The sequence below is a fragment of the Marmota monax genome, unplaced genomic scaffold (assembly GCF_021218885.2).
Source record: "Marmota monax isolate L192 unplaced genomic scaffold, Marmota_monax_Labrador192_F-V1.1 WCK01_AAM20220418_F8-fsc00055, whole genome shotgun sequence".
Classification (NCBI taxonomy): Eukaryota; Metazoa; Chordata; class Mammalia; order Rodentia; family Sciuridae; genus Marmota; species Marmota monax.
In genome coordinates this window covers 9,666,259-9,689,497 of record NW_026695205.1, presented here as the reverse complement: position 1 = coordinate 9,689,497, position 23,239 = coordinate 9,666,259, and the positions used below count along the sequence as shown (strand labels likewise).

Below are 23,239 nucleotides of genomic sequence, written 5' to 3'. Positions count from 1 at the left end.
CAGATAGCCACTCTGTCAACATGGTTGCTTACCTTGCCTGTAGGTCATAACCCGCAACGAGCTGATGCTGGAAGAAACCAGAAACACCATCACCGTCCCAGCCTCTTTCATGCTGAGGATGTTAGCCTCTCTGAATCACATCCGAGCTGGTAAGAGTTTACTATTCTATTAATATTGTTATATTTGTACAACATCTTATTAAAAGTTCTACTTCAAAGGGATTTATATAATTTCCTTAATATCACAAAATGAAAGCAACTTAACTAGGATTTCTATGAACACTTGACCTTTTAGCAGTGATTTATATTGAAAAATGGTCAAAATGAAACTTTTTTTTTTTTTTTTAAACAGGGAGAGAGAGAGAGGGAATTTTAATATTTATTTTTTTTTTTTAGTTTTCGGCAGACACAACATCTTTGTTTGTATGTGGTGCTGAGGATCGAACCTGGGCCGCATGCATGCCCGGCGAGTGCGCTACTGCTTGAGCCACATACCCAGCCCCAAAATGAAACTTTTATCAGCTCCTTTTTTTTTTTCTCCTCAGAGTACAGACTGTACCATAAACCTTAAAATGTTAAAATAGTATATATATATATTTTTTTTTTCTTTTTTTTTTTTTTTTTTTTCTTTTTGTACCAGGGATTGAACCCAGGGGCACTTAGCCATTGTGCTACATCTTCAGCCCTTTTTATTTTTTATCTTGAGACAGGTTCTCAGTAAGTTACTTAAGGCCTAAGTTGCTGAGACTGGCTTTGAAATTGAAATCCTCTTGCCTCAGCCTCCCTAGCCAGTGGGGTTATAGGCGTGCACCACTGTGACCAGAAATATGTATACTTTAATAGATTTATTTAAAAACAGCCCAGATAAAAGCATTGTAATACGCTAAGATTTAACAGATAGTTTAGTGTTTTTTTCAATTTTTTTGTTTTATATTATAAACTGAGATTCAGAGCCACAGATAAACCAAAAATCCATATAATACAGCTAAGATTTAAGAGGAAATTGAAGAATCTGTATTCACAACAACAGAAAAAGTTCAGTATTCATTATAAACAGTATTTATCTCTTTTCACTGGTTTCATGATTTCTTCATATTAGATATGACTGATTGTTTAGTAATAATAGCTACCATTTATAGAGTACATATATGTTAAGTATTATGTAATCATTTCAGAGATTTATCCTCTTTCAGCCCCAACCCTTTACAAAGTACGCTATTTTTAATACTTGCACCAGATCACACATCTAATAAATGTCAAAAGCCTGAATTTGAAACCAGCTTCCAAGCCCTTACTTCATTGACCCATTCATTTCTTCCCTGTGACGTATTCAGGTCGCTAAGGCATGCAGTCCTCTGGTGATCTGATCCCAGGCCACATTTCTTCCTTTGCTTACTGTAATCCTTCAGAAGACTTCCTGGGAGGTCCAAGGAATTAAACAGTAGCTCCATCCTGCTACAGCTGTGATTTTTAAAAAATTTATTTTCCACATTTTTTCATTGGTGCATTATAGTTGTGCATACTGATGGGATTTGTTTTTACATATTCATGCATCTACACAATATGACAATATAATTTGGTCAGTATCATTCCCCAGCACTCCCACACAGCTGTGATTTTTTTAATGAAGGATCCTCATCAGATCACCTCTGGGGCTTTTTAAAACTATAAATAATCAAATAATGTGATTCTATCCCCTAAAGATTCTGATTCATGTTATCTGAGTAGGGTGTGATCTTCTGTATTTTAAAGAGACAAACAAAATTATTCTCATGAATAATAGTTGACTAAAAATTTCTAGGATACTTCCTTTTGTGTGTGTGTGTGTGCTGGGGATTGAAAGTAGTGGCATTTTATCACTGAGCTACATCCCCAGCACCCCCCCCCCCTTTTTTTTTTTTGGTGGTACCAGGGTTTGAACTGGGGGGCATTCGACCACTGAGCCACATCGCCGGCCCTATTTTGTATTTTATTCAGAAACAGGGTCTCACTGAGTTGCTTAGCACCTCACTTTTGCTGAGGCTGGCTTTGAACTTGCAGTCCTCCTGTCTCAGCCTCCCAAGCTGCTGGGGATTACAAGTATGAGCCACTGCGCCCAGCTCATTTTTAATTTTGAGACATGGTCTTGTTAAGTTTCTGGGGCTGTCCTTAAACTGACACACTCCTATTTCAGCCTTCCAAATTGCTAGGATCATGTATGCCACCACATCTGGCTTCTAGGCCACTTCTTGAAATGTAAGGCAGTTCCAACATCCTCTAAGAGCTTTGAGAAGCTTTGGAAAAAGGTAATGGTGTGTATGGACCATTCTAAGCTCTTAGAATATTTTAGAATCCAGACTGGTTTCTCCCCTGCTTAAAATTCTTCTTTACCTCTCCATGTTTTTAAGATTGAGTCTAAATATATTAACGTAAAATTTTACATTAGCTCTTGATATTTCTCCTTTATACCTGTGGACCTTGGAGATCTCAATAGCCATTGTTTGTGTGGTGGGTTTTCAGTACCTATCATCAAATAGAACTCATAGTTATTTGACAGATCGCTCCATCAGCAAATGATGTCTACTCTCCTCCAAAAGATACCTGCCTTTGCAACCATTCACCTACCTGTGGTCTCGTTTTTACTGTTGCCCTCATACAATAAGATTTTCACCCAGCAACCAAGTAGGTCAAAGAACTCTTTCTTTTTTCTTTTATGGTACTAGCAGTAATGTCAGAGGCAATAACCTGCTGTCAGGCAGCATCAGCCATCTCAAAGTCTGTGGGCTGCTTCATCAAGTTTCTTCAGTTGCCACACAACAGATGAAGATGGGGAAACAGGGTAAAGAGGAAATGCTACTGCTTTCAAGTCAGGGAATCCGCAGTAAAGGGTTAGGCCAAAGCATGCCCCCAAGGAGACAGGCGAGGGCCAAGAGCTTTACACAATTGCGGTGGTTTTCAAATATATCAAGATCTGTACAAGTTTTGTTTTTTTTTTTTGTTTTTGTTTTTTTTTAATATTTGTGTTTTGTATATGTAAAACTTATGCTTTCTTGTGAATGTCCACGCTGGGTGCCATGGCACATGCCTGTAATCCCAGCGACTTCAGAGGCTGAAGCAGGAGGATCCCAAGTTTGAGGCCAGCCTCAGCAGCTTAAGGAGAACCCTGTCTCAGTATAAAAAGTAACAAGGGATGTGGATGTAGTTCAGGGTTAGAACACCCCTGGGTTTAATCTCCAGTACCCAAAAAAAAAAAAAAAAAAGTATCCTAGTCTCATGGTGCCGTATCTTTGTTTACCTTCAGAGGCAAAATTAAAAACTTACCTACATACAGTTGTGAACTGGTTTTACATATGTTTTCTGAATTATGTAGAAAAATATTTGTAGTTTTAATATTAAAAGCATTTCTTTTTTTTTTTTTTAATCTTAGTTGGGAAACTTTTTTTTTAACTTTATTATTTATTTTTATGTGGTGCTGAGGATCAAACCCAGGGCCTTGCACGTGCCAGACGAGCGCTCTACCACTGAGCCATAACCCCAGCCCCTTAAAAGCATTTCTTTATGTGATTGTCTTGTCCGTTTTTTTCCAGACCGGTCGGAGGGTGACAGATCAGAAGGCTCTGGTCAGGAGAATGAAAATGAAGATGAGGAGTAACCACCTCTATTTGGCAAGCACTTGGATGTTCTGGAATTTGTATAAGACATTCATTATATTTTTTTCTTTACAGAACTTTAGTGCAATTTTAAGGTTATGGTTTTTGGAGTTTTCCGCCTTGGGGGGATGACCTAACATTAGTTTGGAGTGAGTGTGTGCATGAATTTGGGAGAGTGCGTAAAACAAAACACAAAATGTTTTTACAGCTTTCTGCCGTGTGTGAGGAGTGCTGGAAGACAAGGTGCAATACGCTCCCTGATCTGCAGGGGGCTCAGGACAGTGCCGAGGGTCCTTTTCATTGTAGGGAGAATGCGGGTCAAATAAATTTCTACACTTGCCGTTTGCATGTTTGTCGCTTTGTAATTAAAGAAGTTGGTTGTTTTAAGACATCCTAAAATGGAGTTTTTATTGAATGCCTTGCTGTTACCTGCCTTTTCTAATCTTTCTGTAATGAAAAAGGACTTTCTCTATTCTTTTTAAATTTAATAACATTTTCCTTTTTTACTTCAGTGGGATGATAAAATCACACTAAAGGCTTTTCACTTCTCTTTTCAAAGCCCTTGGTCTTTGCCTGTGGGTCGTCCTCCCATGATCAGTGGTGCCTGGTGCACTCAGTCACTGAAGCAACATGGGTACAAGCTGCTTCTGAAGGTGCTGGTTTCTGGTTTTTTACCTCTGTTTCCAAATTCCAGATTTCACTGTAAGCTGTTGACCATCCAGAGTTTTTGTTTTGTTTTGTTTTGAGGGGAAGGATGGTACTGGGGGTAAAAGCCAGGAGAACTTTATCACTAAGCTATATCCCCAGAACTTTCTATTTTTTTATTTTAAGATAGGGTTTTGCTAAGCCTGCCTCAGACTTGCAGTGTTCCTGCCTCAGCCTCCAAGTCATTGGGATTACAGGTGTGCGCCACTGCACCCAGTGTCCCCTTCCCCTCTAGCAGGACTGACATAGTTTACACCTAGGCCTTTGTACCTTAGAGGTTATGCCCCAAAACTGTTGCTGTAGGCTTAACCCTGCAGGCATCCTCCCTCCCCATTTCTAAATTTATTCTATTGGTCTTTCCCTCAGTCTAATTGTATGCTCACATCTCCTCAATCCTTTTACAAAATAAGGAAAATCGTTTCTTAATACCAAACTATTCTCTCTTTATATACTTTCTAATTTCTCTACTCTGGTTATTATCTAAATGAGCACAGCATATATATCTATGACTTTTTTGTGCTGCTTTCCTGATGTCTAAAGCCTCTCAGAAGCTGGACTTGCTAGGTGGGGAGAGGGGCGTCAATCTGTTGTGTCCTTGGGGGCAGAAAATCAAGTACGGTAGAGTGGTTTGTCCACTATTCACTGGTTCAACAGGATAATTTCAAAACCAGTATCTCTGTCTGTCTGTCTCTCTCTCTCTCTCTCTCTCTCTCACACACACACACACACATACACACACACACACACACAGCATTGCTGTTACAGATTTCTGCGATAACATGTTGATTCTTCTTTTCTAAGAAGATGATAACTTGAAACTACAGCCTGAGCTCTTGGAACTATCTCCCTGTAGAGGAGAGCAGCAAACCCACAGCCTCTCTGTGACGATTCCCACTAGCAGCTGTTCCTTACCAGCCAACAGTTGGAGAAGAAATAAAATTACACGCTTGGATTACTGTTGCTCACCTGGAACTAGCCACCCAGTGCTGCCAAAATTATAGCCGTGACATGGGAAAGAAATATGGAGTTGTCAGGGTCAGAGCTGTAGATTCACGGACCTCATCCATCACTGCCAGCACCAGCCTTGACCTCTTGCTCTTGACTCTACTCTGGAGGTGGAAACCAGACCCTCGATGGCTGCATACATCTCGGGGCTGGGGATGTGGCTCAAGCAGTAGCGCGCTCGCCTGGCATGTGTGCGGCCAGGGTTCGATCCTCAGCACCACATACAAACAAAGATATTGTGTCCACTGAAAACTGAAAAATAAATATTAAAAAATTTCTCTCTCTCTCTCTCTGGCGCGCGCATGTGCTCTCTCTTAAAAAAAAAGTAATACTTCCATTTAATTAGCGGTAGTTTAAATATACCTTTTATTTTCAGAAATCTAAATATCCTGGGAAAAAAGGGACCGAGACATAACCTGTCTTCAGCTGGGCCATGAACAGCTTCACTATATGGCCAAGGAGAGCCTCTCTCCTGCATGGAGCATCAGAGACCTCTCCTCCCCCTAAGTGGCACAAGCTGAGAGCCGCCACCTGCCAAAAGGAGATGGTTAGCTTTGTGAAGCAAGGGAAATGGCTTCACCATCTGGCACTTGGTGGACAAAGCCACAGAGGTGTGTCTGTGTTGTTCAGCATGGCGAAGGGTCAGAGCCTTAGCAAACAGGTTAATGACGCCACGATTCCTGGAGGGTGCCATGGTTTTGGTTTCTGGTTCTCAGCTACTTCTGTGCCCTGTTTTCTTTGGGTTTTTGGTTCCTCTTCTCTGAAGCAGGGGTGATTATACACCCTCCATCCCATGTCACAGGGGATGTTTTAGGAACACAGCACACAGAAGATGTCACTTCTTTCACTGATAAAGCAGTAACATGGATATGCTGTAGAGGGTGTAGGGAAATCAAGAGGACAGAGGCTACTGGAGGACTCAGGAGGGTCGGGGAGCAGGAAAGGTAACAGAAGAAGGTCAAGTGGCTTTTCTCCACCTGCACAGGCGCTGATGGGGAGGCTGTGGCTGGGGGAGGGCAGGAGGTACAGGACTGCTTTGCACAGTTCTCCTGTGAACCTGAAACTGCTCTGAAAATTTTTTTTTAACTTGTCAGAGGAATTAGGACCTCTGTCCATAGGGAAACGACAGACGCTCTGTGACTCAGGATCGGGGCAAGACATGTAGTGAGGCAGCAGTGAGAGGAAGCGTTCCATAGAGGCAAAGGGAGCAGGTGCCAGCCACATCAAGATTCAGGGCCCAGGGAGCAAGGCTGGGCCCCAAGGAGCGAGGCTGGACCCTGGGGCTCCCTCAGGAAACAGAAGGTGGCTTCAGTGGTGACAGGTAGGGTCAGGCAAAAGTGGTGGGTTTTGTTGCTACATCTCAATGATATGATCTGCCTCTCACCCTCTTTGACTTTGCTTATGGGACAGAGAATACATATCTTGATTGATGGATAAATAATAAACCACTGATGTTCATTAAATCTCCTTTTAAAACTTTGGGCTTAAGAGTGTTTTTTGTGGCATGCTGAGAATTATTCATTTAATGATATTCCATGAATGTAATTGCCATGGGGAGTTATGAAAATGCATGAATGGATATACCTGTTGAGTCTGCCCCGGAGTCCTCTCCCTCGGGGGAGGCTCGAGATAGGAACAGGACTGCAAAAACAGGGAGGGGAGAGGCACCCAGAATCATCCACAGGCCCAAGTCCCAGTACAGAGTCACAATTTCTGCCACTATACATGTACCCGAAACACATTTAATCAGACAAACCTATTCTAAATAACATTTATAAATATTGATTATAATCCTAAACATTTTTCTTCAAAAAAAAATCCCAAAAATTCAAGTTAAATATATTTCAGGATTGGGGTTTTTGTTTGTAGTGCAGTTTTTAACACCCAGTGCATTCAGGTGTCCATTGTCAGAACACAGCGCAGGACTGTCCCTTGGGCATGTGCACGACACTGATGGACAGGCACAGCCTGCGCTGCGCTCGGTGCGTCTTGACTGCCAGGAGTTGGGGTGATTGGCATTGGTTCACGGCATCTCAGAATGGTGGTGTGGAGGAAAGGAGGAGTGTACCCATTCCTAAGCTATTGATACTGCTCAGGAAATGCCTCTGAAGGAAATGAACACAGCTATGTGGATTATATCCTTATAAAAGGAACACTGGCCAAAACTGTGTTCCTGGTAATCTTGTGCAGATTTGGGTTTGTGCTTTGAATTCTTCTCAACAAATTTAATTGCTTTCCTTGTGTCTTCAGTTTTTGAGGTCAGGCTGCAGATATTAACACCTCCCATGCCCTTTGGTTGATGGTAGTTCTTTCTGCCTACCTTACAAAGCCTCTGACCTGTTCTGATAACAGTGACTGTTTTTTGTTTTGGTACCAGGGATTGAACCCAGGGGTGCTTAACCACTGAGCAACATCCCCAGTCCTTTTGAAAGGGTGGCCCTCCTCCCTCAGCCTCCCTAGCCACTGGGATTGCAGGCGGCTATCACTGCACCCATCCTCTGGGCTACAAAGAGAAGACTCCCTCTCTTTGTGGAGAAGACCTGGAGTTTGGCCCTGCTTCTGGCTTAACTCTTGTGAGACCTCAGGCAGTTTTCTTGGGCCTTCCTGGATTGTTTGTCTTCTCTCTGACCATAAGGATGGCGCTGGTCTGCCCTTCCCATCCTCATTTATGGCTAGTCATGGCCATTTTTCCAAGCATCAGGCTGAGACTGACTTCCTCTCTCTTCCCTGTGGGTTCTGTGTTCACTGCAGATAGTGCATGGACGGACGCCTGTCTCTGCCTCCTCCCTCAGAGGCCTGGAGCTCTGGGTGCTGTGACCAAAGAGCCACAATCCATCAAGCACTGTCACTGCTGGGGAGAGCTGTCCTCACCTCCTGAGGAGCACTTCCCAGAGAGGATGCCCCTGCTCTGTATGAATTACGATCATGATTTGGGACTCATCCTCTCTCATGATCATTCGGGGCGATACAGAAGCACGTTGTCTTTGCAAAGAGCCATTCGCATGGGGGAAGGGCGTTTCTAGTAGAGGCTCCTGCTCCCTCAGACTCCTTGGCTCCTGGTGCTACTCAGCGCTCCCTCCCTACCTCCCTGTTGCCGTCCCCTTCCTCACAGTCCTTTTGTGCTGTTCAGCAAATGACAGCTGTCAGCACCTCCATTCTAGGATAAAGTTATCTTTTCAACAACTTCTCACTTTTTTGCCACGGAGACCCCTGTAAAAGGAACGATCCAACCTGCTCGGGGCAGCTCCTGAGGAGAAAAGCCACTGGCCCTGCTCTCTGGCAGCCTAGGCCCTCCCTGGGTGCTTTGCCCACGTTCCTGTCATCCCTGTGAGGGACTCCTCCCTAAACTCTTGTGTCTCACACAGAAACAGATTCCAGAACTTTGCACAAGAAACCAAGCAGCTTGCCCAGAAGACCCAGCCACGAGGCGGCAGCCTGAGCACACCACAGAACCCCAGCATCCGGCTTCTCAGGCAGGCTGTCAGAGCGCACAGCCCTCAGTACCTCCCTCGTCGGTGCACTGTTGCTCCCTCTCCTGTTGGCCTTTTGCAAATATTGAATTAGTGTCAATGGTGGTTTGATTCTTTGCAGAAAGACCCCAAGCAGCTCTGCAAATGAGAATCAAGGAACCTGAGCATTAGGTGGTCCTGTCTTGACTCTCCACCCACTGCTCCAGGAGCTGTGATTAGCTTAGGGTCACACAGCTGAGCAGAGGTGGTAACTAAATGAATGGGAACAGTGGGCGGGGAGGATCAAAGCAGGGTGGCCCTCAGCCACAGTCCCCTCCTTCTCAGCCATGCTGCTGCCACCTAGCGTCTCAGGACCCGAGCTCTTCTTCGTGTGGCCAGGGAAAGGGCCAGGTGCTGAGCTGGGTTCCTCCGCGTGGGACCCTGTGCCTCCTGGGCCACAGCAGCCCCCACCGCTGGCATCCAGAGCAGCACAGGGCGGAGCCAGGTGTAAATCTCAGTGAAACAAGCAAAGACTTGCAAAAGCCCCACAAGTTTTCCCCTTTCAACAAAGCCAGAAGATGTGGGTCTGGATTTTTATTTTTGTTGTGTTATGTTTTTTCGTGGTCCTGAGGATTGAACCCAGGACTCTCATGCATGGTAGACAAGCACTCTACCCTTGAGCTACACCCCTGCCAGGACTGAGGTTTTTAAATAAAAGTGGCCAGATGTCCCACCTGCACTGTCCGTGGGTTCACCACGTATGAGTGTGGGTTTAGCTGGGGGTTCTGAGCTGCAAAAGCAGTGTTCTCCAAAATGCTTGGGGACTGTAGAATGTTCTTGCCCCCTGGTGCCCGCACACACATCCCTCTAGGTCAACCGAGCAAATCTGAATTTCTGAATACTGCAGAATATGGTTCTAGTTACCAGACATCCTTCAAGACAGCTGCACTGTCACCAATTTGGGGGGTCTTCATAACTCCTGGTTGGAAATACCCACCTCTGTTTCTAGAATCAGTACTTGACTTGTATTAGAATCACATCTCCCAGGTATTTCTCCCAAAATTAGGGAGAAGATACTCTAGTGTTCTTGCCCCTAGCACCTAGCTTGGTGCTTCACAAACAGCAGGTGTGCAGTGTCCAGTAGAAGAGTAAAATGAATGGACCTCGCTCAGTAAGGAAGGCGAATCCTTTTGTGAGATGCAGTTATTCTAGGATAATTCAGACTAAATCCTACTGTATCCCAGCTGGTCTGTGGTCAGCAATGGGGGCTTGGAGTCTGCATTCTTTCCCTAGAGCAGCATAATCAGGGGAGCTTTCTTCAGCCCTTGGGTCCCAAGCCAGTTTACTGCACTCAAAAATCCCTAAACAGGAACTCATTCCAGAGGTAAGGTTCTGCCCTGTTCTGTCTCTGTGCATACTAATCAGGAATATGGTCCCTTCTGAAACAGGACAGGATACACACAGATATACATAGAAAACGGACACCACCTGGCAGCGGGAGCGTGGGCTGCCTGTGGGCCAGCAGTGGAAGCCTGTGCACCTGCCTTGTTGAGGTCAGGCACTATGAGGTGGCTGCCCTAGGCCTCATAGAAGGTCTTCTGTGAGCTGCAGGGCAGGGACCAGCCAGCCACTGGTATCTGCCACACGGCAAAGGCTGCCTCTCCAGAGGATGGTGAGACTCCCAAGGGGCACACTTCGGAAGTCATCCACAGCAAGTTCTGGAAGTACCCCTGCTGACCAGGGCAAGGGAGAGTCCTGAACTTGGCTTAGGTGATCACCAGGCTGAAGGGCAGCACAGGAGGGGTTCACCACAGCAACTACAAGCCCACACTCCAAGGGCTGTTGCAAATCAACAGGAAGAGAGGAACCTGGCCATAGAGACACCTCACCACTGTGCCTCCACCTCTGGGGCCACACCCTCCTCCTCCCTCACTCTTGGTGCTGGGCACTCCATCAGGGCTGTGCTCCAAACAGCAAGCCACACAGGCCATGGCCAGGGCGGACTGGCAGTGCTTCACACCCATCAGGAGCTACACCCAGGTGTTCCAGTTCTGGTCTTGTGCTCCACTTCCGAAGGTTTTTTCCCTGTATCTAATTTATCAATTCAGCGATATCATAGAAGAGCAGAAGCTAGAAATGATCTCGGAGACCACAGGTCAACTCCCCACTCCCCTTTCCCATTTTACAAAGGATGTCGAGAGGCGACAGGGTGTCCCATGATGTGGGGACCGAGGCAGAGCCGGGCCCAGGACTCGAATTGCTTAGTCCAGGTCCAGTGCCTTCTATCCTGTGCTGCCCCCGGGCCACAGTAACAGGAACTTGCTCCCAGGAGTAGCAGTGTGGCCCCAAGGCCAGCCCTTCTCACAGGGCACTTAGACAGGACCAGCAGAAACTGCCCTCCTACTAACAGTGTCCGCTTCTTGACTTGGCTTGGTGCCACAACCCTAGTCAGTCTTGGTGACGCACTGACCTGTCCTCACCAGATGTGTTTGTTGTTAAATTCTGGAAGTGGAACACTTGGCACCTGCCTTTTCTGTCTTATTTATAGTGGTTTCTCCCTTCTTTTGAAATACCAAAGAATCTGCCAGTGGGGAGGGGGAGGGTGTCCTGGCAGCCTGTGGGCCAGGTCCTAACCAGATCCCTGCTCCTGGATGCTCCCCGTGGACTATTGGGTACCTGTGGCTGCCCCGTGATGCCTGCCTGGAGCCCACAGCGCCCAGGGCAAGCTGCAGGTGAGGGAGTGCCTTGCTGCGCTCAGCCACACTGGGCCGCCTCTGCCCAAGGCGTCGGGGACAGTGTGCGGCTGGACTCCTGGTACAGGTTGTGAAGAAGAGAAAAGGGTCCGTGCAGTGGTCTCCTCCAAGTCCCTGCTCCTCCTGCGGGCCACACCTCCATCCGCCCTGGGTGCTTCAGATGCCTCTGGTTCTGTCACTGGGACCTAGAAGCAGCCGACACGCATCTCACAGCAGATACTGAAGTCACAGACCGGTGCCATCGTTTTCAGTCCCTCCGCGGCTGCACACCAGGTGCTTCCTTCCCTGAGCGTGATGACATGTCCCAGGCCCTGGCACAGATGGCCGGGGACTCCGTGAAGGCCAGCACCCCTGGCTCCATCCAGCCCAGCCCTTCCTGGGGCCCTCATCTCTCTTCTGCAGCTAAAATGTTCCCCTCTTCAATGCTCTGCAGCTGCAGCCGCTGACTCGCAAGAGCCCTGCTGCCTCGGCGACCCCCGGGACCAGCCCCTGGGACAGTTCGTGCTGAAAATAAGACACCCGGCAAAGCCTCCTCCCCAAATAAGTTGATTTTGGCCTCAGCCTCAATGGCTCTAGCCAAGCTGGCTGCATAGCTGTCCAAGGACTTGTGTACTTCGGCTTTCACATGGAGGACAGAGTTCCGGGCAGCTTCTGGGGAGAGGGCAGAGAGAAGTTAGCAGAGGGCCAGGACCAATGGCTGCGCTGCAGAGGCGGCCGCAGCTGCCCTGCCCTGGGAGGGGAGGCACACTGCGGTGGCAGACGCCAGACTCCCCAGCTACAATCCTGGACTCCCAACCTGCTACCCAGAAACTCTCGGAAGTTACTGAGTCTGGCCTTGGTTCCTCATCTGCACAGAGGAGGGCGCTTACTTCCTAGGGTCTCTGCAGTACAAGTGAGTTCCTTTCGAGGTGCTCAGCCGTCTGGGAAGAGTTCTCTGCTCTTCCGGATCCCCAGCTTCGGGTACCATCCGTGGCTGCAACCACCACAGACCCAGATGCCAGCTCTCTCCTCTCCACATTGCTAGAGCTTCCTAAGTCATGGGACCTCAGGGTGGAGAGATGTTAAGGAACCCTACCAGGATCGGGACCGCTGGCGACCGACACGAAGAGGACAGGGAGGCCGCTCCTCACGTCACACCCTGGCCCTACATCACAGACGCACTGCCTTTCTCATTTCCTAAGGAGCAGCAACCTACTCACCCCCTGCCTTTTGGGTCAGCACTGGATCACACTCAGGGGCTCCACCACTGAGCCACATCCACTAATCTTTCTTTTGAGACAAGGTCTCAAGTGCTCATTGAGTTGCTGAGCTGGCCTTGAACTTCCCATTCTCCTGCCTCAGCCTAAGTCAGCCTCCTGAGTGGCGGGGACTCCAGGCGTGGGCCATATGCCCAGCTTACATGCCACTCTCCAGGAGGGCAGACAGGAGAGGACTGGCCTCCCTGCTCTGCCTCTCACGGGGCAGGGGTGGCACCCTGCCAGTGCCTTCTCTTTCAGGCCTACAAAAAGGTGCTTTCAGGGCTGCCCTCCCAGGACGCAGGTGTGAAGGGACAGGTGGCCCTGTGTGGGATAGTCATTTCTGTAAAAATAATAATTATGAAGCCTGGGGGGCTGCTGGTCCACGCTCCATTCTCGACTCTGTCTGTGAAGTGGATGACTCGGTCTCTTCCCCCTGCCGTGCATCACCACCTCTGTGTTCACTCTGAATTCAGCAGGACATTAATTTTGTAGAGAGAAAGTAGAAGAAATGAATGATGGCTACAGACTCTGCTGGGCCTGTCCTCATGTTTGCATTCACCATTCTGGAGACTTAAAACCCTGGCCCTCCACCACATCCACCTCCCAGCCACGCGGCTGCTGCCTGCCCTTGGGTTCAGGGAACAGAGTCTGAAATCTGTGGGCAGCTGGGTGGCTCTGTTGTGGTCCCTGGACTCGGCAGGCTGCACCCCGAGGCCCAGAGCAGCAGGGGCAGGGTGCTCAGAACAGGTGGAGCGGGAGATGGAGGGAGGGGCTGCAGCGCCCACCTCAGCTTAGGGGCAGCTGTGGCTTCTACTCGCTGGCCAACTGGAAGGAGCTGTGGCTCAGAGGCCAGGTCCACGTTCCTAATCGCACATCGCCCACGAGGAAGGAGAGGGAACCAGGGCCTGGGCGGTGTGCGGGCAGCTGGGCAGCTGCTTTCCCCGGCTTAGATGCCGCTTGCTCTGAGCTAGGAGCCTGCGGACTCCAGTGAGAGCAGCAGGGCTGGGAGTCGGGGGGGGGGGTGTCTGGGGCAGGCAGGGCTCGGCCAAGCCGTCTCCCCCAGATCCTCCTTTCCCCCGCTGTTTTCTTGAAGCAATCCGTCACAGAGACCCACCTTTGATTTGCTCCACTTCATCCTCAAATGTCACCGAGCTCCTCCTCTTGGGCGGGCAGGTGCAGTGGGCGGGCGGGGTGTCCTCAGACGCACAGTCTTCCAGCAGCATCACGTCTGTCCCTGAGGCGGAGGGTGGACTGTGCAGTCTGATAGCAACGCCAGGTCCCCTCCCTCCCAACACCCCTCGGCCCTCTCCCTTCCTTCAAACCCTGGCCAGGGGCAGCTAACTGCCCTGCAGCACCTCCCCGAACCGCCCCAGCCGTCACTACACTCTGGGGTCCGCACACAGCAGGGAGCGGCCTCCATACACAGAAGCCGCCCGGTATCCCCCCTGGGCAGTGGGCTATGAGCCACCCGCACGGGTGCTGCCAGACTAGGAGGGGCAGGCGGGCAGGGCTGGGGGAGAGGGTCTTCTGGGTGACCCCTTCAGTGCCATGTGCCCACGGAGACCTGGGAGCTTGAAGTTCTTAGGGAATCAAAACGAAAAACAAAGGATTTTTTGGAGCGGCCAGTGGAACACCCCTGCCCAGGCCACTGCTTGAGCTGGGCACTGCCGCCTTCACGCCCCAGCAGGACGGGTGACAGGTGTGGCCAGTGCCCTGCTTCTTCAGCAGCGTGGAGCCATGAATTGGCCCCGTGGAGACCCTGGCAGCCTCGGGGGGGTGGGGTGCTCACCCAGGCCCACAGTCCCAGAACGGGCTCACGGTGCGGGCCCAGTGGGCAGGGAGGGGCTCAGCGAGACTGGGTGGGCTTGGGAGGTGCTTCTCCCAGGCAGCAGGCGTGGTGGACCACAATGACAAGGCCACAGCTCGCCGGGGGCTTCCTCTATGCCAGGGACAGACGCCCTCTGATACAGGGGCTTCTGCCCCCCTTTGCCAAGTGGGGGCCCTCGGGTGCATGAGACGAAGCAGCTTGCCCAGGGCCAGCGGGAGACAAGGCCAGCAGGTGGACTCCAGGACCTCGGGTCAGAGGTTATTATAATTAGAATAACAAATTACTTTTGAATCAACTTCTCAGACACTTTCGACCACAGAGCCACCCCGTGCAGGAGAGCGGCCCAGAGCTGCCTTCTCACAGGGCAGCAGGGCACAGCGGCAGAAGGCCCAGCCGGCAAGCTTACCCGAGTCCCGGGAGCAGCTGAAGCCAGTGTCGCCCGTGCTGCTGCTGTGTCCCAGGGGCTGGCCTCCTGCCATGAGTGCCGTGAGGTGTGGGGACAGGCCCAGGTCTGAAAAGCAACATGGGTGTGTGACACGGTGACCAGGGGCTGACCCCCACTCCCCTCTGCCCGGCCTCCCTGGCAAAACTCACTCTGTGCCCTGGAGGAGACCTCTGCTGCCCTCCGTCCCCCTGCCCATCCCACTGGGGCAGGCCTCGGGTCTCCACGGGGAGCCCGGGCAGTGAGGCGGGTGGGGGCACCTGAGGTAGCAGTCAGCCTGGAGGCCAGACCCCGGGTCCCCCTCCCGAAATCCTGCTCAAATACAAAGGAGGAGAGGATGCTGGGAGCTGGAAACACGCATAAGGATGGGACTCGGCCAGGGAAGGGGACCGAGGCCGGCAGGGCAGGGCCAGCAGGCGTGGGCACCGGAGGCCAGGTGCTGCTGCAGGCAGGCCAAGCTGGGCCCTCGGCCTCTCGGCCCTCAGCCTCGCTGCCCGACCCCCAGGGCTGGCAGAGGTGGGAGACGTGGGCACGCACGGCGAGGGTGGGCTGACACGGGGGACGCCGGGAGTGAGAAGTCACACTCGGCAGCCCCGGCCTCGTCCCACTGGACCTGCCAGGAGGGCGGACCGAGAACCCCTCCCCGGGAGAAGCTAGAAGCCCTGGAGATGGAGAGCAAGAGCTGCCCATCACCTGCCCAGAAGGACCAGGGCCAGGCCGAAGAGCCTGCGGGGCGGGCCTGCATGGCTTCCCAGCCGCCTGCCCAGGCTGCGGTGCTGGACGTTAAGGGTCTGGCAAGTACCAGCAGCAGCTGGGAAAGGCACCAGCAGGAAGATGGGGGACGGGGGGCCTGGGGAGACTGTGCAAAGAGCTTAAGGAAAAAGCCACCATGGGGACCCCATTGAGCGAAAATAAAGAATCCCTAAGACCCGAGGCCGGAGCTCCCGGAAAAGGACCACAGGCCCCAAAAGCTCTGAGAAATTAAAACAGAAGACAAACGCAAAACTCCTGAGATGCCCCAGGAAGACCTGCCCAGCAGATGTGACGACTGCGTGGCTGGCATGGGTCCCCAAAGCTCGGGTTGGAAACGTCATCCCCAGGGCAGCCGCGTTGGGAGGTGGGGCCTGATGAATGGGTCAACCTCATTATTCTAGAGGCTGGTGCGTGACCTCGAGAGTGGGCGTGGTGTCAAAGTGAGTCTGGCCTCAACTTGCTCTTGCTGTTCCATCTCCCGCCGCGATATGACATGGCACAGAGACCCTTGCCCAATGACACCATGCTCCTGGGCTTCCCAGACTCCAGAATCATCCTTGTCCATTATAAACTATCTGACCTCAGGTGTTTTGTCACAGCAGCAGAAAATGGTCTAAGACAATGATCTACCTTAAAGACGCTCTTGTATTCTACCATACACTCCCAGTAGAAGACCTCAATCTTTGATTTCTTCCTCGTGCTTCTGAGGGTACAAAGTGACAGAATGTACTATTTCCTTTCTTCCCTGGAGCCAGGGAGGAAATGGTGGTGGCAAAGGAATGGCAGTCCCAGCAAGCTTCCCTCAGAACTTTGTTTTCATCACCTCTGGGAACCCCACAAGAAGATGCACCTTTGCTTTCCCCACTGTTGGGTGTTGGTTACAGGCTGGGGCCAGAGGACACCCAGCACCTCCCTGCACCTGGCCACTCCCCCAGGTCTGGGTGCAGATCATGGCTGTGTTCAACAGGAGGCCTGGTGTGGAGAGCAGCACCGCAGGGCCCCTGCCAGCTGTGGGGGTGGACGCCACATGGGTTTGGACACCATCTCTGAGGCCGTGGCAAATGCCTGGAACATGTCTCAGCGTCCACCAGTGGGAGGACCGTCTGTGCCAGACCACTGTGGCTGGGCACCAGGTGGCATGGCTGCTTACCCAGCACTTCCCGCCGGAAAGTCCAGGCACCCTGCAACGTTCCCCAAGGAACGACACATCTCTGGGGCCCAATCCAACCCCTAAAAAAGCAGCACAGTGGGACAGGCCCTGGGCTTGCGGCTCCCAGGAGCACGTGGTGGGTAGAAGCCACTGATCCTTTTAGAACTGAAACCACGACAGGATTCCAGGGTGAAGCAGGCACCTGCAGGAACCAAGAACCCAAAGGTGCCTCCCGGAAGCTACTCAGAATAGCAAAGGGGCAAGTTCAAGGGCTCCCTCGCCTCCCCTCAGCCTTGGCACCTCAAAGGGCCTGATGGGAGGCAGCAGCCTCCTTCTCAGGAGGCCAGCGGGAGGCTCTGTCTGCAGCCACAGGAGCCCAGAGCGCAGCCCCAGGTGAGGGCACCTGTGTCCGGCCGTGCTCCCAAGGCCTGGCGCTGCAGGCGGAAGGGCTGCCTGCTCTCCCAAAGGCCCCTCCTCCCTCTGCCTGCCAGCTTTGGACTTGGGGTTAGAGCCTAAGGCCAATGTTGGCATGGGGCACACCTTTCATCACTTGAAGCCAAGGTCCACTCAGGTTGACCCCCCCACCACCATGAGGTGCATTGCCACAACCTCCAGGAGGCCCAGACACCTCAGCTGCTAGGTAGGATGCCAGTGGGAACATGCCGGTGACCCCACAAGCAGAAGGTCTGGTGGCCCCGTGGCAGATGGTACCCCACGGAAAGCTTCCACTCCAGACAAACAGAAATGAGAGACTCTGAACCCACTGATGGTGGCTGAGACCTGCAGCTGAGGGGTCGCTGTCACGTGAGGCCTTCCGGTCAGCGGGGACTCGGGGCACTGCGGAATGGGCTTCTGCCTTTGCACCTGTTGCTGAAAGCTTCCCAGGCGCCCTGCACAGGGACACCCGCAGGACCAAGACAGAGCCCCAGGGCACTCTTGCTGGCTCTGGAGTGGATCAGACCATCCTTCCCCACAGGAGCTCTGGGGCACTCCGGGGGCCAGGAGGGGGCCCAGAGGCAGGTTTGTGGCAGGAACGACCTCTGGGTTTAGGGATCAGCTGCCGGCCACAGCCCTGCCACAGAGCGCTGAGACAGGGGCACCAGCCTCCTGCCTGCTCAGTCAGGGCGCGGCCAGGACGGGCGCTTCCTGCCTCGTTCCCGACTCCTACCGCTGCGGCTGCCTCCTGCTGCCATCAGGCCCTGCCAGGAGGAACCAAGGGACTCCCCAGGTCCTGTCCCTGGAGGAGGCCAAGGACTCGGAGCCCGTCGTCCACGAGCTCTTCCACCCGAGGCACCCACAGGACAGCCCTTCACCACGTGGGACAGGGCGCAGCCACTGGCTGGCCAACCCCACCACAGCAGCTGCTCTCCACCGGCCCCGGTCAGAGCCGCGGGACCCCGAGGACAGTCATGGCGAGGCGCCTGGGAACTGGGCAGATGCCCCACTGGCTGCCCCCTCCCTCCCCCCTCTGTCCTCCTCGTTTCCTGCCTCGTCCTCGAGTTCGCGGGAACAGAAAGCGCCCATCGTTTCTGCCTGGAAGACGGACTCTGCACAATCTGAACAGATGGGGCGGCCAGCGAAAGGACGCCAGCACAGGTCCTGCCGGCGCACAGGTGGCCCTGCACAGGGAGGGCTCCGGCTGGCGGAAGGCGAGGACACGGCAGGAGCCTTTCTCCATGACTGAACTAAACACCCTCGGACTGGCGTCTTGTCTCCAGGACGACACTCGGAAAACGCCAGGAAAGCCATCGGTATGCCCTGTCACCTCTGCCACCGAGTGTCCCTGCTGTTAGGAGTCACTTCTTTCTCCCTTTGAGGGGGAGTGGGGACCCCTCCCTCTCATGAGGGGAAATTCATAGCGGGTTGAGGAGCTGCCCAAAGTCGCCTGGAGGTCAGACCCCAACCCCACTGCGCCCTGGAGCTGCTCCTGCCGTGGGCCGCGTGGCCTCCTCAGAACTCCCAGCTGCCTCCCCTCCGAAGAGCAGAGCGACAGCCATGGGGCAGGACCCACAGCCGGAGCCACCGCCGCTGGAGGAGAAAGGTGACTAACAGAGACTGCCACAGAAGTCACCAGGGGGCCCAGCGGCTCGGCCAGCGCAGGACCCGGGGGCCATCGCCAGCACACTCCTGCCCATGTCCAGTTTCCCTGCTGTGAGGGGGGCTCCACAGGCCCCGTGAGCCCGCCTCCCGGCCGCGCCTGTTGGCCTGTGCTGCGGAGCTCCTGTCGGTGTCCCACGCTCCTGCGAGTCTAAAACTGTTTCAAAAGTGAGAGAAACCTGAGCCCTGGAGAGTAGGCTTCCTCTGGGTCTCAGAGTGTGGTGAGACTGACGGGGGTCAGCTGGCAGAGGGAGGGGCAGGTGGTCCCCATGGTGACATCTCAGTGAAGGGCTGAGTCTGGCACTGCCACCTGCCAGAGAGGACACCCCTGGCCTGGGAGGGAGGTCTGGGTGAGCAGCTGGCTGGGCAGGGAGCCAGGCAGGGGACGCAGCGAGGGGAGGGGGCGGGCAGGCCTGTGCCACACAGACCCCTTCTCTCCAGAGAGGAAGCAACCGCGCTGAGACCAGGGCCCCAGACGGGGCTTTGAAGACAGAGTTCCGCATCCTGGTGTCCTTGGCCTAACTCTTCTGAAACTACGCTGGCCTCCTGGGTGGCACAAAGGTGTCTGGGATCCCAGGGACAGAGTGCTCCTTACCCACAGGAAACCTGTGCTTGGATTTTTTTTTTTTTTTTTTTTTGGTACCAGGGATTGAACTCGGTGGCACTCGGCCACTGAGCCACATCCTCGGCCTATTTTGCATTTTATTTAGAGACAGGGTCTCACTGAGTTGCTTAGCACCTCACTATTGCTGAGGCTGGCTCTGAACTCACGATCCTCCTGCCTCAGCCTCCCAATCCCTGGGATTATAGGCCTGTGCCACCGCGTCTAGCTAGAAGTCTGTGCTTTGAGCAGGAGGTGAGGCCACAGGAGAACCCGCCCACCCACCGAGCGTCTGGGAAGAAAGCCCCCCACTACACCTGCCCGGTGGTGGGTCCCTTCCTAACTGCCTCCCAAGTCACCTGTGATCCTGTTGGAAATGCTGAAGAGCCTCGAGGTCCTCTGCCGCTGGACGAACGGCTCCCGGTAGTACCGGTCCCCAAAGCACATGCCCAGGAGCTCCTTGCGGACAGTCTTGTTCCAGAGTCCATAGATCAGGGGGTGACAGACGGCACTGGTAAAGGACAGCCAGGTGGCCCAGGTCTCCAGGGCTGGGGAGACATAGTTCTTCCCCCAGAGGGCCTCGGAGGTGATGACGACCATGTAGGGGCCCCAGGTGACCATGAAGGCACCGATGACCACCAGGATGGTGACGAGGGCCTTGCACTGGTTGGCCGAGTAGGCCACTCCCTGGAAGGCGCTCCTCCTGCTGCCCGAGGAGGAGGTGGAGGTGCTGGAGTTCTTCCTCCCGCCCCTGCGGGCGTCCTCCTCCATGATGACCACTGTGCCACAGTGCACCTTGCGCGCCTTGACCCTGGCCACGCGGAAGATGAAGCCGTAGCACACCAGCATGACCAGAAAGGGGAACAGCGCGCACCAGATCTGCCAGAAGGCAGTGTAGCCAGGCTCCCGGTGCCAGGCGGCCACGCACATCCACTTGAACTCGTCAAACTCCACCGAAGACCACCCGAACAGCGGGGGCAGGCAGCCGACCAGGGAGTGCAGCCAGACGTAGACCAGCGCCAGCACGGCCCTGTTGCCCGTGATCTTCATGGGGTACACCATGGGGTACAGGACGGCATAATAGCTGGAAGAGGGCAGGGAGGCAAGAGAGGGAGGCAAGAGAGGGCGTCAAGGGGGGCGGCACCTGCTCTCGGGGGGCCCCACGCCCTGGGCCCACCCAGCCCCCCCCACAGGAGTGGCCGGCCGTCGGTGGAACAGCTCTGCAGGCCCTTCGGCATGGGCCGGCGGGCGCTGGGGGAGCAGACCTCGGAGGTGCTGCTTCCAGGTGGCCTTCCGCATCCTGGCGTCCCCGGCCTAACTCTTGTGAAACTACGCTGGCCTCCAGGTGGCACAGGAAGGTGCCTGGGATCCCAGGGACACTGGTGTGCTCCCTCCCCACAGGAAACCTGTGCTTTGAGCCAGAGGCGAGGGTACAGTCCTGGGAGAACCCACCCACCATCAGAGCAGCCCTTGCAGGGGGTCACAGGGCTGCTCTTGCTGATGGTAATCCACTCAGATCAGTGTCCAGGATCTTAAAGAACCCAAAGGTTGCCGGGCGGGTGGTGCACACCTGTAATCCCAGGGCTGGGGAGGCTGAGACAGGAGGATCAGGAGTTCAAAGCCAGCCTCAGCAACTGTGAGGCAGGAAGCCACTCAGTGAGATCCTGTCTCTAAATAAAGTACAAAATAGGACTGGGGGTGTGGCTTAGTGGTCGAGTGCTCCAGAGTTCAATCCCTAGTACGCCCCCCGCCCTGAAAAAAAAGAACATGAAGAACGTGGACATTGCTCAGTGGGCACTTCCTGAAAGCCTGGACATATAGGTGAGGAGCAGCGGCGGGGAAGGCAGACGGGCGGCAGCGGGGCTGGGAGCGGGACAGGCCAGACCTCACAGCTGTGAGCCGCGGTGTGTGGCTCTCCTTCCACAGGCAAGGCCACTGGAGAGTACAGGGCCCGCCCGACCAAGAGAAGAAACGACGTAAATGCGGGCCACCTGACCCTATGGTCCCCACGGCACATGTGAGCCGTGCCTGGCAAGCCACCGTGTTCCAGAGTCCAGGGACCAGGGACGGGGCGGGGCCCCAGTCGGCTCCACGGTGGAGGTCAGAGACCCAAGTCAGACGGGCGAACAGGCCTCCTGAAGGGGGCAACACCAACACCCAGGCCTGGAAAGGTGGGGGACACTGCCCAGGCCAGCCAGGCAGAAAGCGGGCCGGGCAGGTGTGCAGGCAGGTGGAAGGGCAAGCTGGTGCCGTCGGTCAGGAAGGGCACAGCAGGCAGGGGCAGGACACAAGATGCAGAGGGTGGGCAGGCGGCGGCCAGACGGCCCCGGACTGGACCTTTAACTGGGAATGGGCACTGGTAAAGGTCAGCCATTGGTCTAACTCAGACCTCAGGGCTGGAGTAGCCCCGTCCAGACTTCCCTCCACCGCACCGCCGCTTACGTGAGCAGGACTTTCCTGTGAGGATGGCGTGGGGGACAGTGTGGCCACACCAATGCTGCCCTAAGCAGCAGGATGCAGGGAGTGACCTCCAGGTCATCGTGAGACACCCTCCAGCAGCACTTTCTGCATCACCCTTGGTCCCAGAGCAGAAGTGCCACCTGCCTCCAGGACAGGCTGCCTCTAGGAGAGGCTGCCTCCAGTGTCCCCACAGCTCAGCGGGGCTGCTCTGATCTGCAGCTGAGTCAGGCCAACATCCGGCCTGGGGAGAGGGCCCTGCCGCGGCTGCCGCTGCACCCACGCGTGGGTCTGCCTCTGCAGAGGGTGTGCAGCCGGGGAGGAGATGCCTGGGAGCCGGCTGTGCTCCCACCGGCTGTGCTCCCACTGCTGTGCTCCCACCAGCTCTGCTCCCACTTCTGTGCTCCCACTGCTGTGCTCCCACCGGCTGTGCTCCCACCAGCTCTGCTCCCACTGCTGTGCTCCCACCAGCTCTGCTCCCACTGCTGTGATCCCACTGCTCTGCTCCCACTGCTGTGCTCCCACTGCTGTACTCCCACTGCTGTGCTCCCACTGCTGTGCTCCCACCGCTCTGCTCCCACCGGCTGTGCTCCCACTGCTGTGCTCCCACCGGCTGTGCTCCCACCGGCTGTGCTCCCACCGGCTCTGCTCCCACCAGCTCTGCTCCCACTGCTGTGCTCCCACTGGCTGTGCTCCCACCGGCTGTGCTCCCACCAGCTCTGCTCCCACCAGCTCTGCTCCCACTGCTGTGCTCCCACCGCTGTGCTCCCACCAGCTCTGCTCCCACCAGCTATGCTCCCACTTCTGTGCTCCCACCGGCTGTGCTCCCACCGGCTGTGCTCCCACCGCTGTGCTCCCACCGCTCTGCTCCCACTGCTCTGCTCCCACCGGCTGTGCTCCCACTGCTGTGCTCCCACCGGCTCTGCTCCCACCAGCTCTGCTCCCACTGCTGTGCTCCCACTTCTGTGCTCCCACCGGCTGTGCTCCCACTGGCTCTGCTCCCACTGCTGTGCTCCCACCGCTCTGCTCCCACCGCTCTGCTCCCACCGCTGTGCTCCCACCTCTCTGCTCCCACCGGCTGTGCTCCCACCGGCTCTGCTCCCACCGCTGTGCTCCCACCGCTCTGCTCCCAC

General features: G+C 54.2%; 2 protein-coding genes across 9 annotated transcripts in view; one reads left to right on the top strand and one right to left on the bottom strand.

Moving 5' to 3' along the window:
• The window catches only part of Dcaf6 (DDB1 and CUL4 associated factor 6), a 111,419-nt gene extending 107,451 nt beyond the window's left edge, over positions 1-3,968 (top strand). For all 6 annotated transcript variants that reach the window (XM_046429978.2, XM_046429976.2, XM_046429981.2 and 3 more), the window contains 2 exons: positions 44-149; positions 3,566-3,968. In XM_046429978.2, coding sequence (XP_046285934.1) covers positions 44-149; positions 3,566-3,630 — 171 coding nt within the window. In that variant the 3' untranslated portion in view covers positions 3,631-3,968. The remainder of the gene's footprint in view (positions 1-43; positions 150-3,565) is intronic.
• Positions 3,969-9,368: 5,400 nt separating this feature from the next.
• Positions 9,369-23,239, bottom strand: part of Gpr161 (G protein-coupled receptor 161) — a 31,412-nt gene continuing 17,541 nt past the window's right edge. For 2 of the 3 annotated variants that reach the window (XM_046429983.2, XM_046429985.2), the window contains exons 4-7: positions 20,009-20,733; positions 15,013-15,117; positions 13,893-14,012; positions 9,369-12,191 (exon numbers count right to left, since the gene is read on the bottom strand). In XM_046429983.2, the coding sequence (XP_046285939.1) occupies positions 11,926-12,191; positions 13,893-14,012; positions 15,013-15,117; positions 20,009-20,733 (1,216 nt within the window). In that variant the 3' untranslated portion in view covers positions 9,369-11,925. Of the gene's footprint in view, positions 12,192-13,892; positions 14,013-14,615; positions 14,852-15,012; positions 15,118-20,008; positions 20,734-23,239 lie in introns of those variants that run through there. The other variant, XM_046429987.2, reaches the window with a different exon arrangement.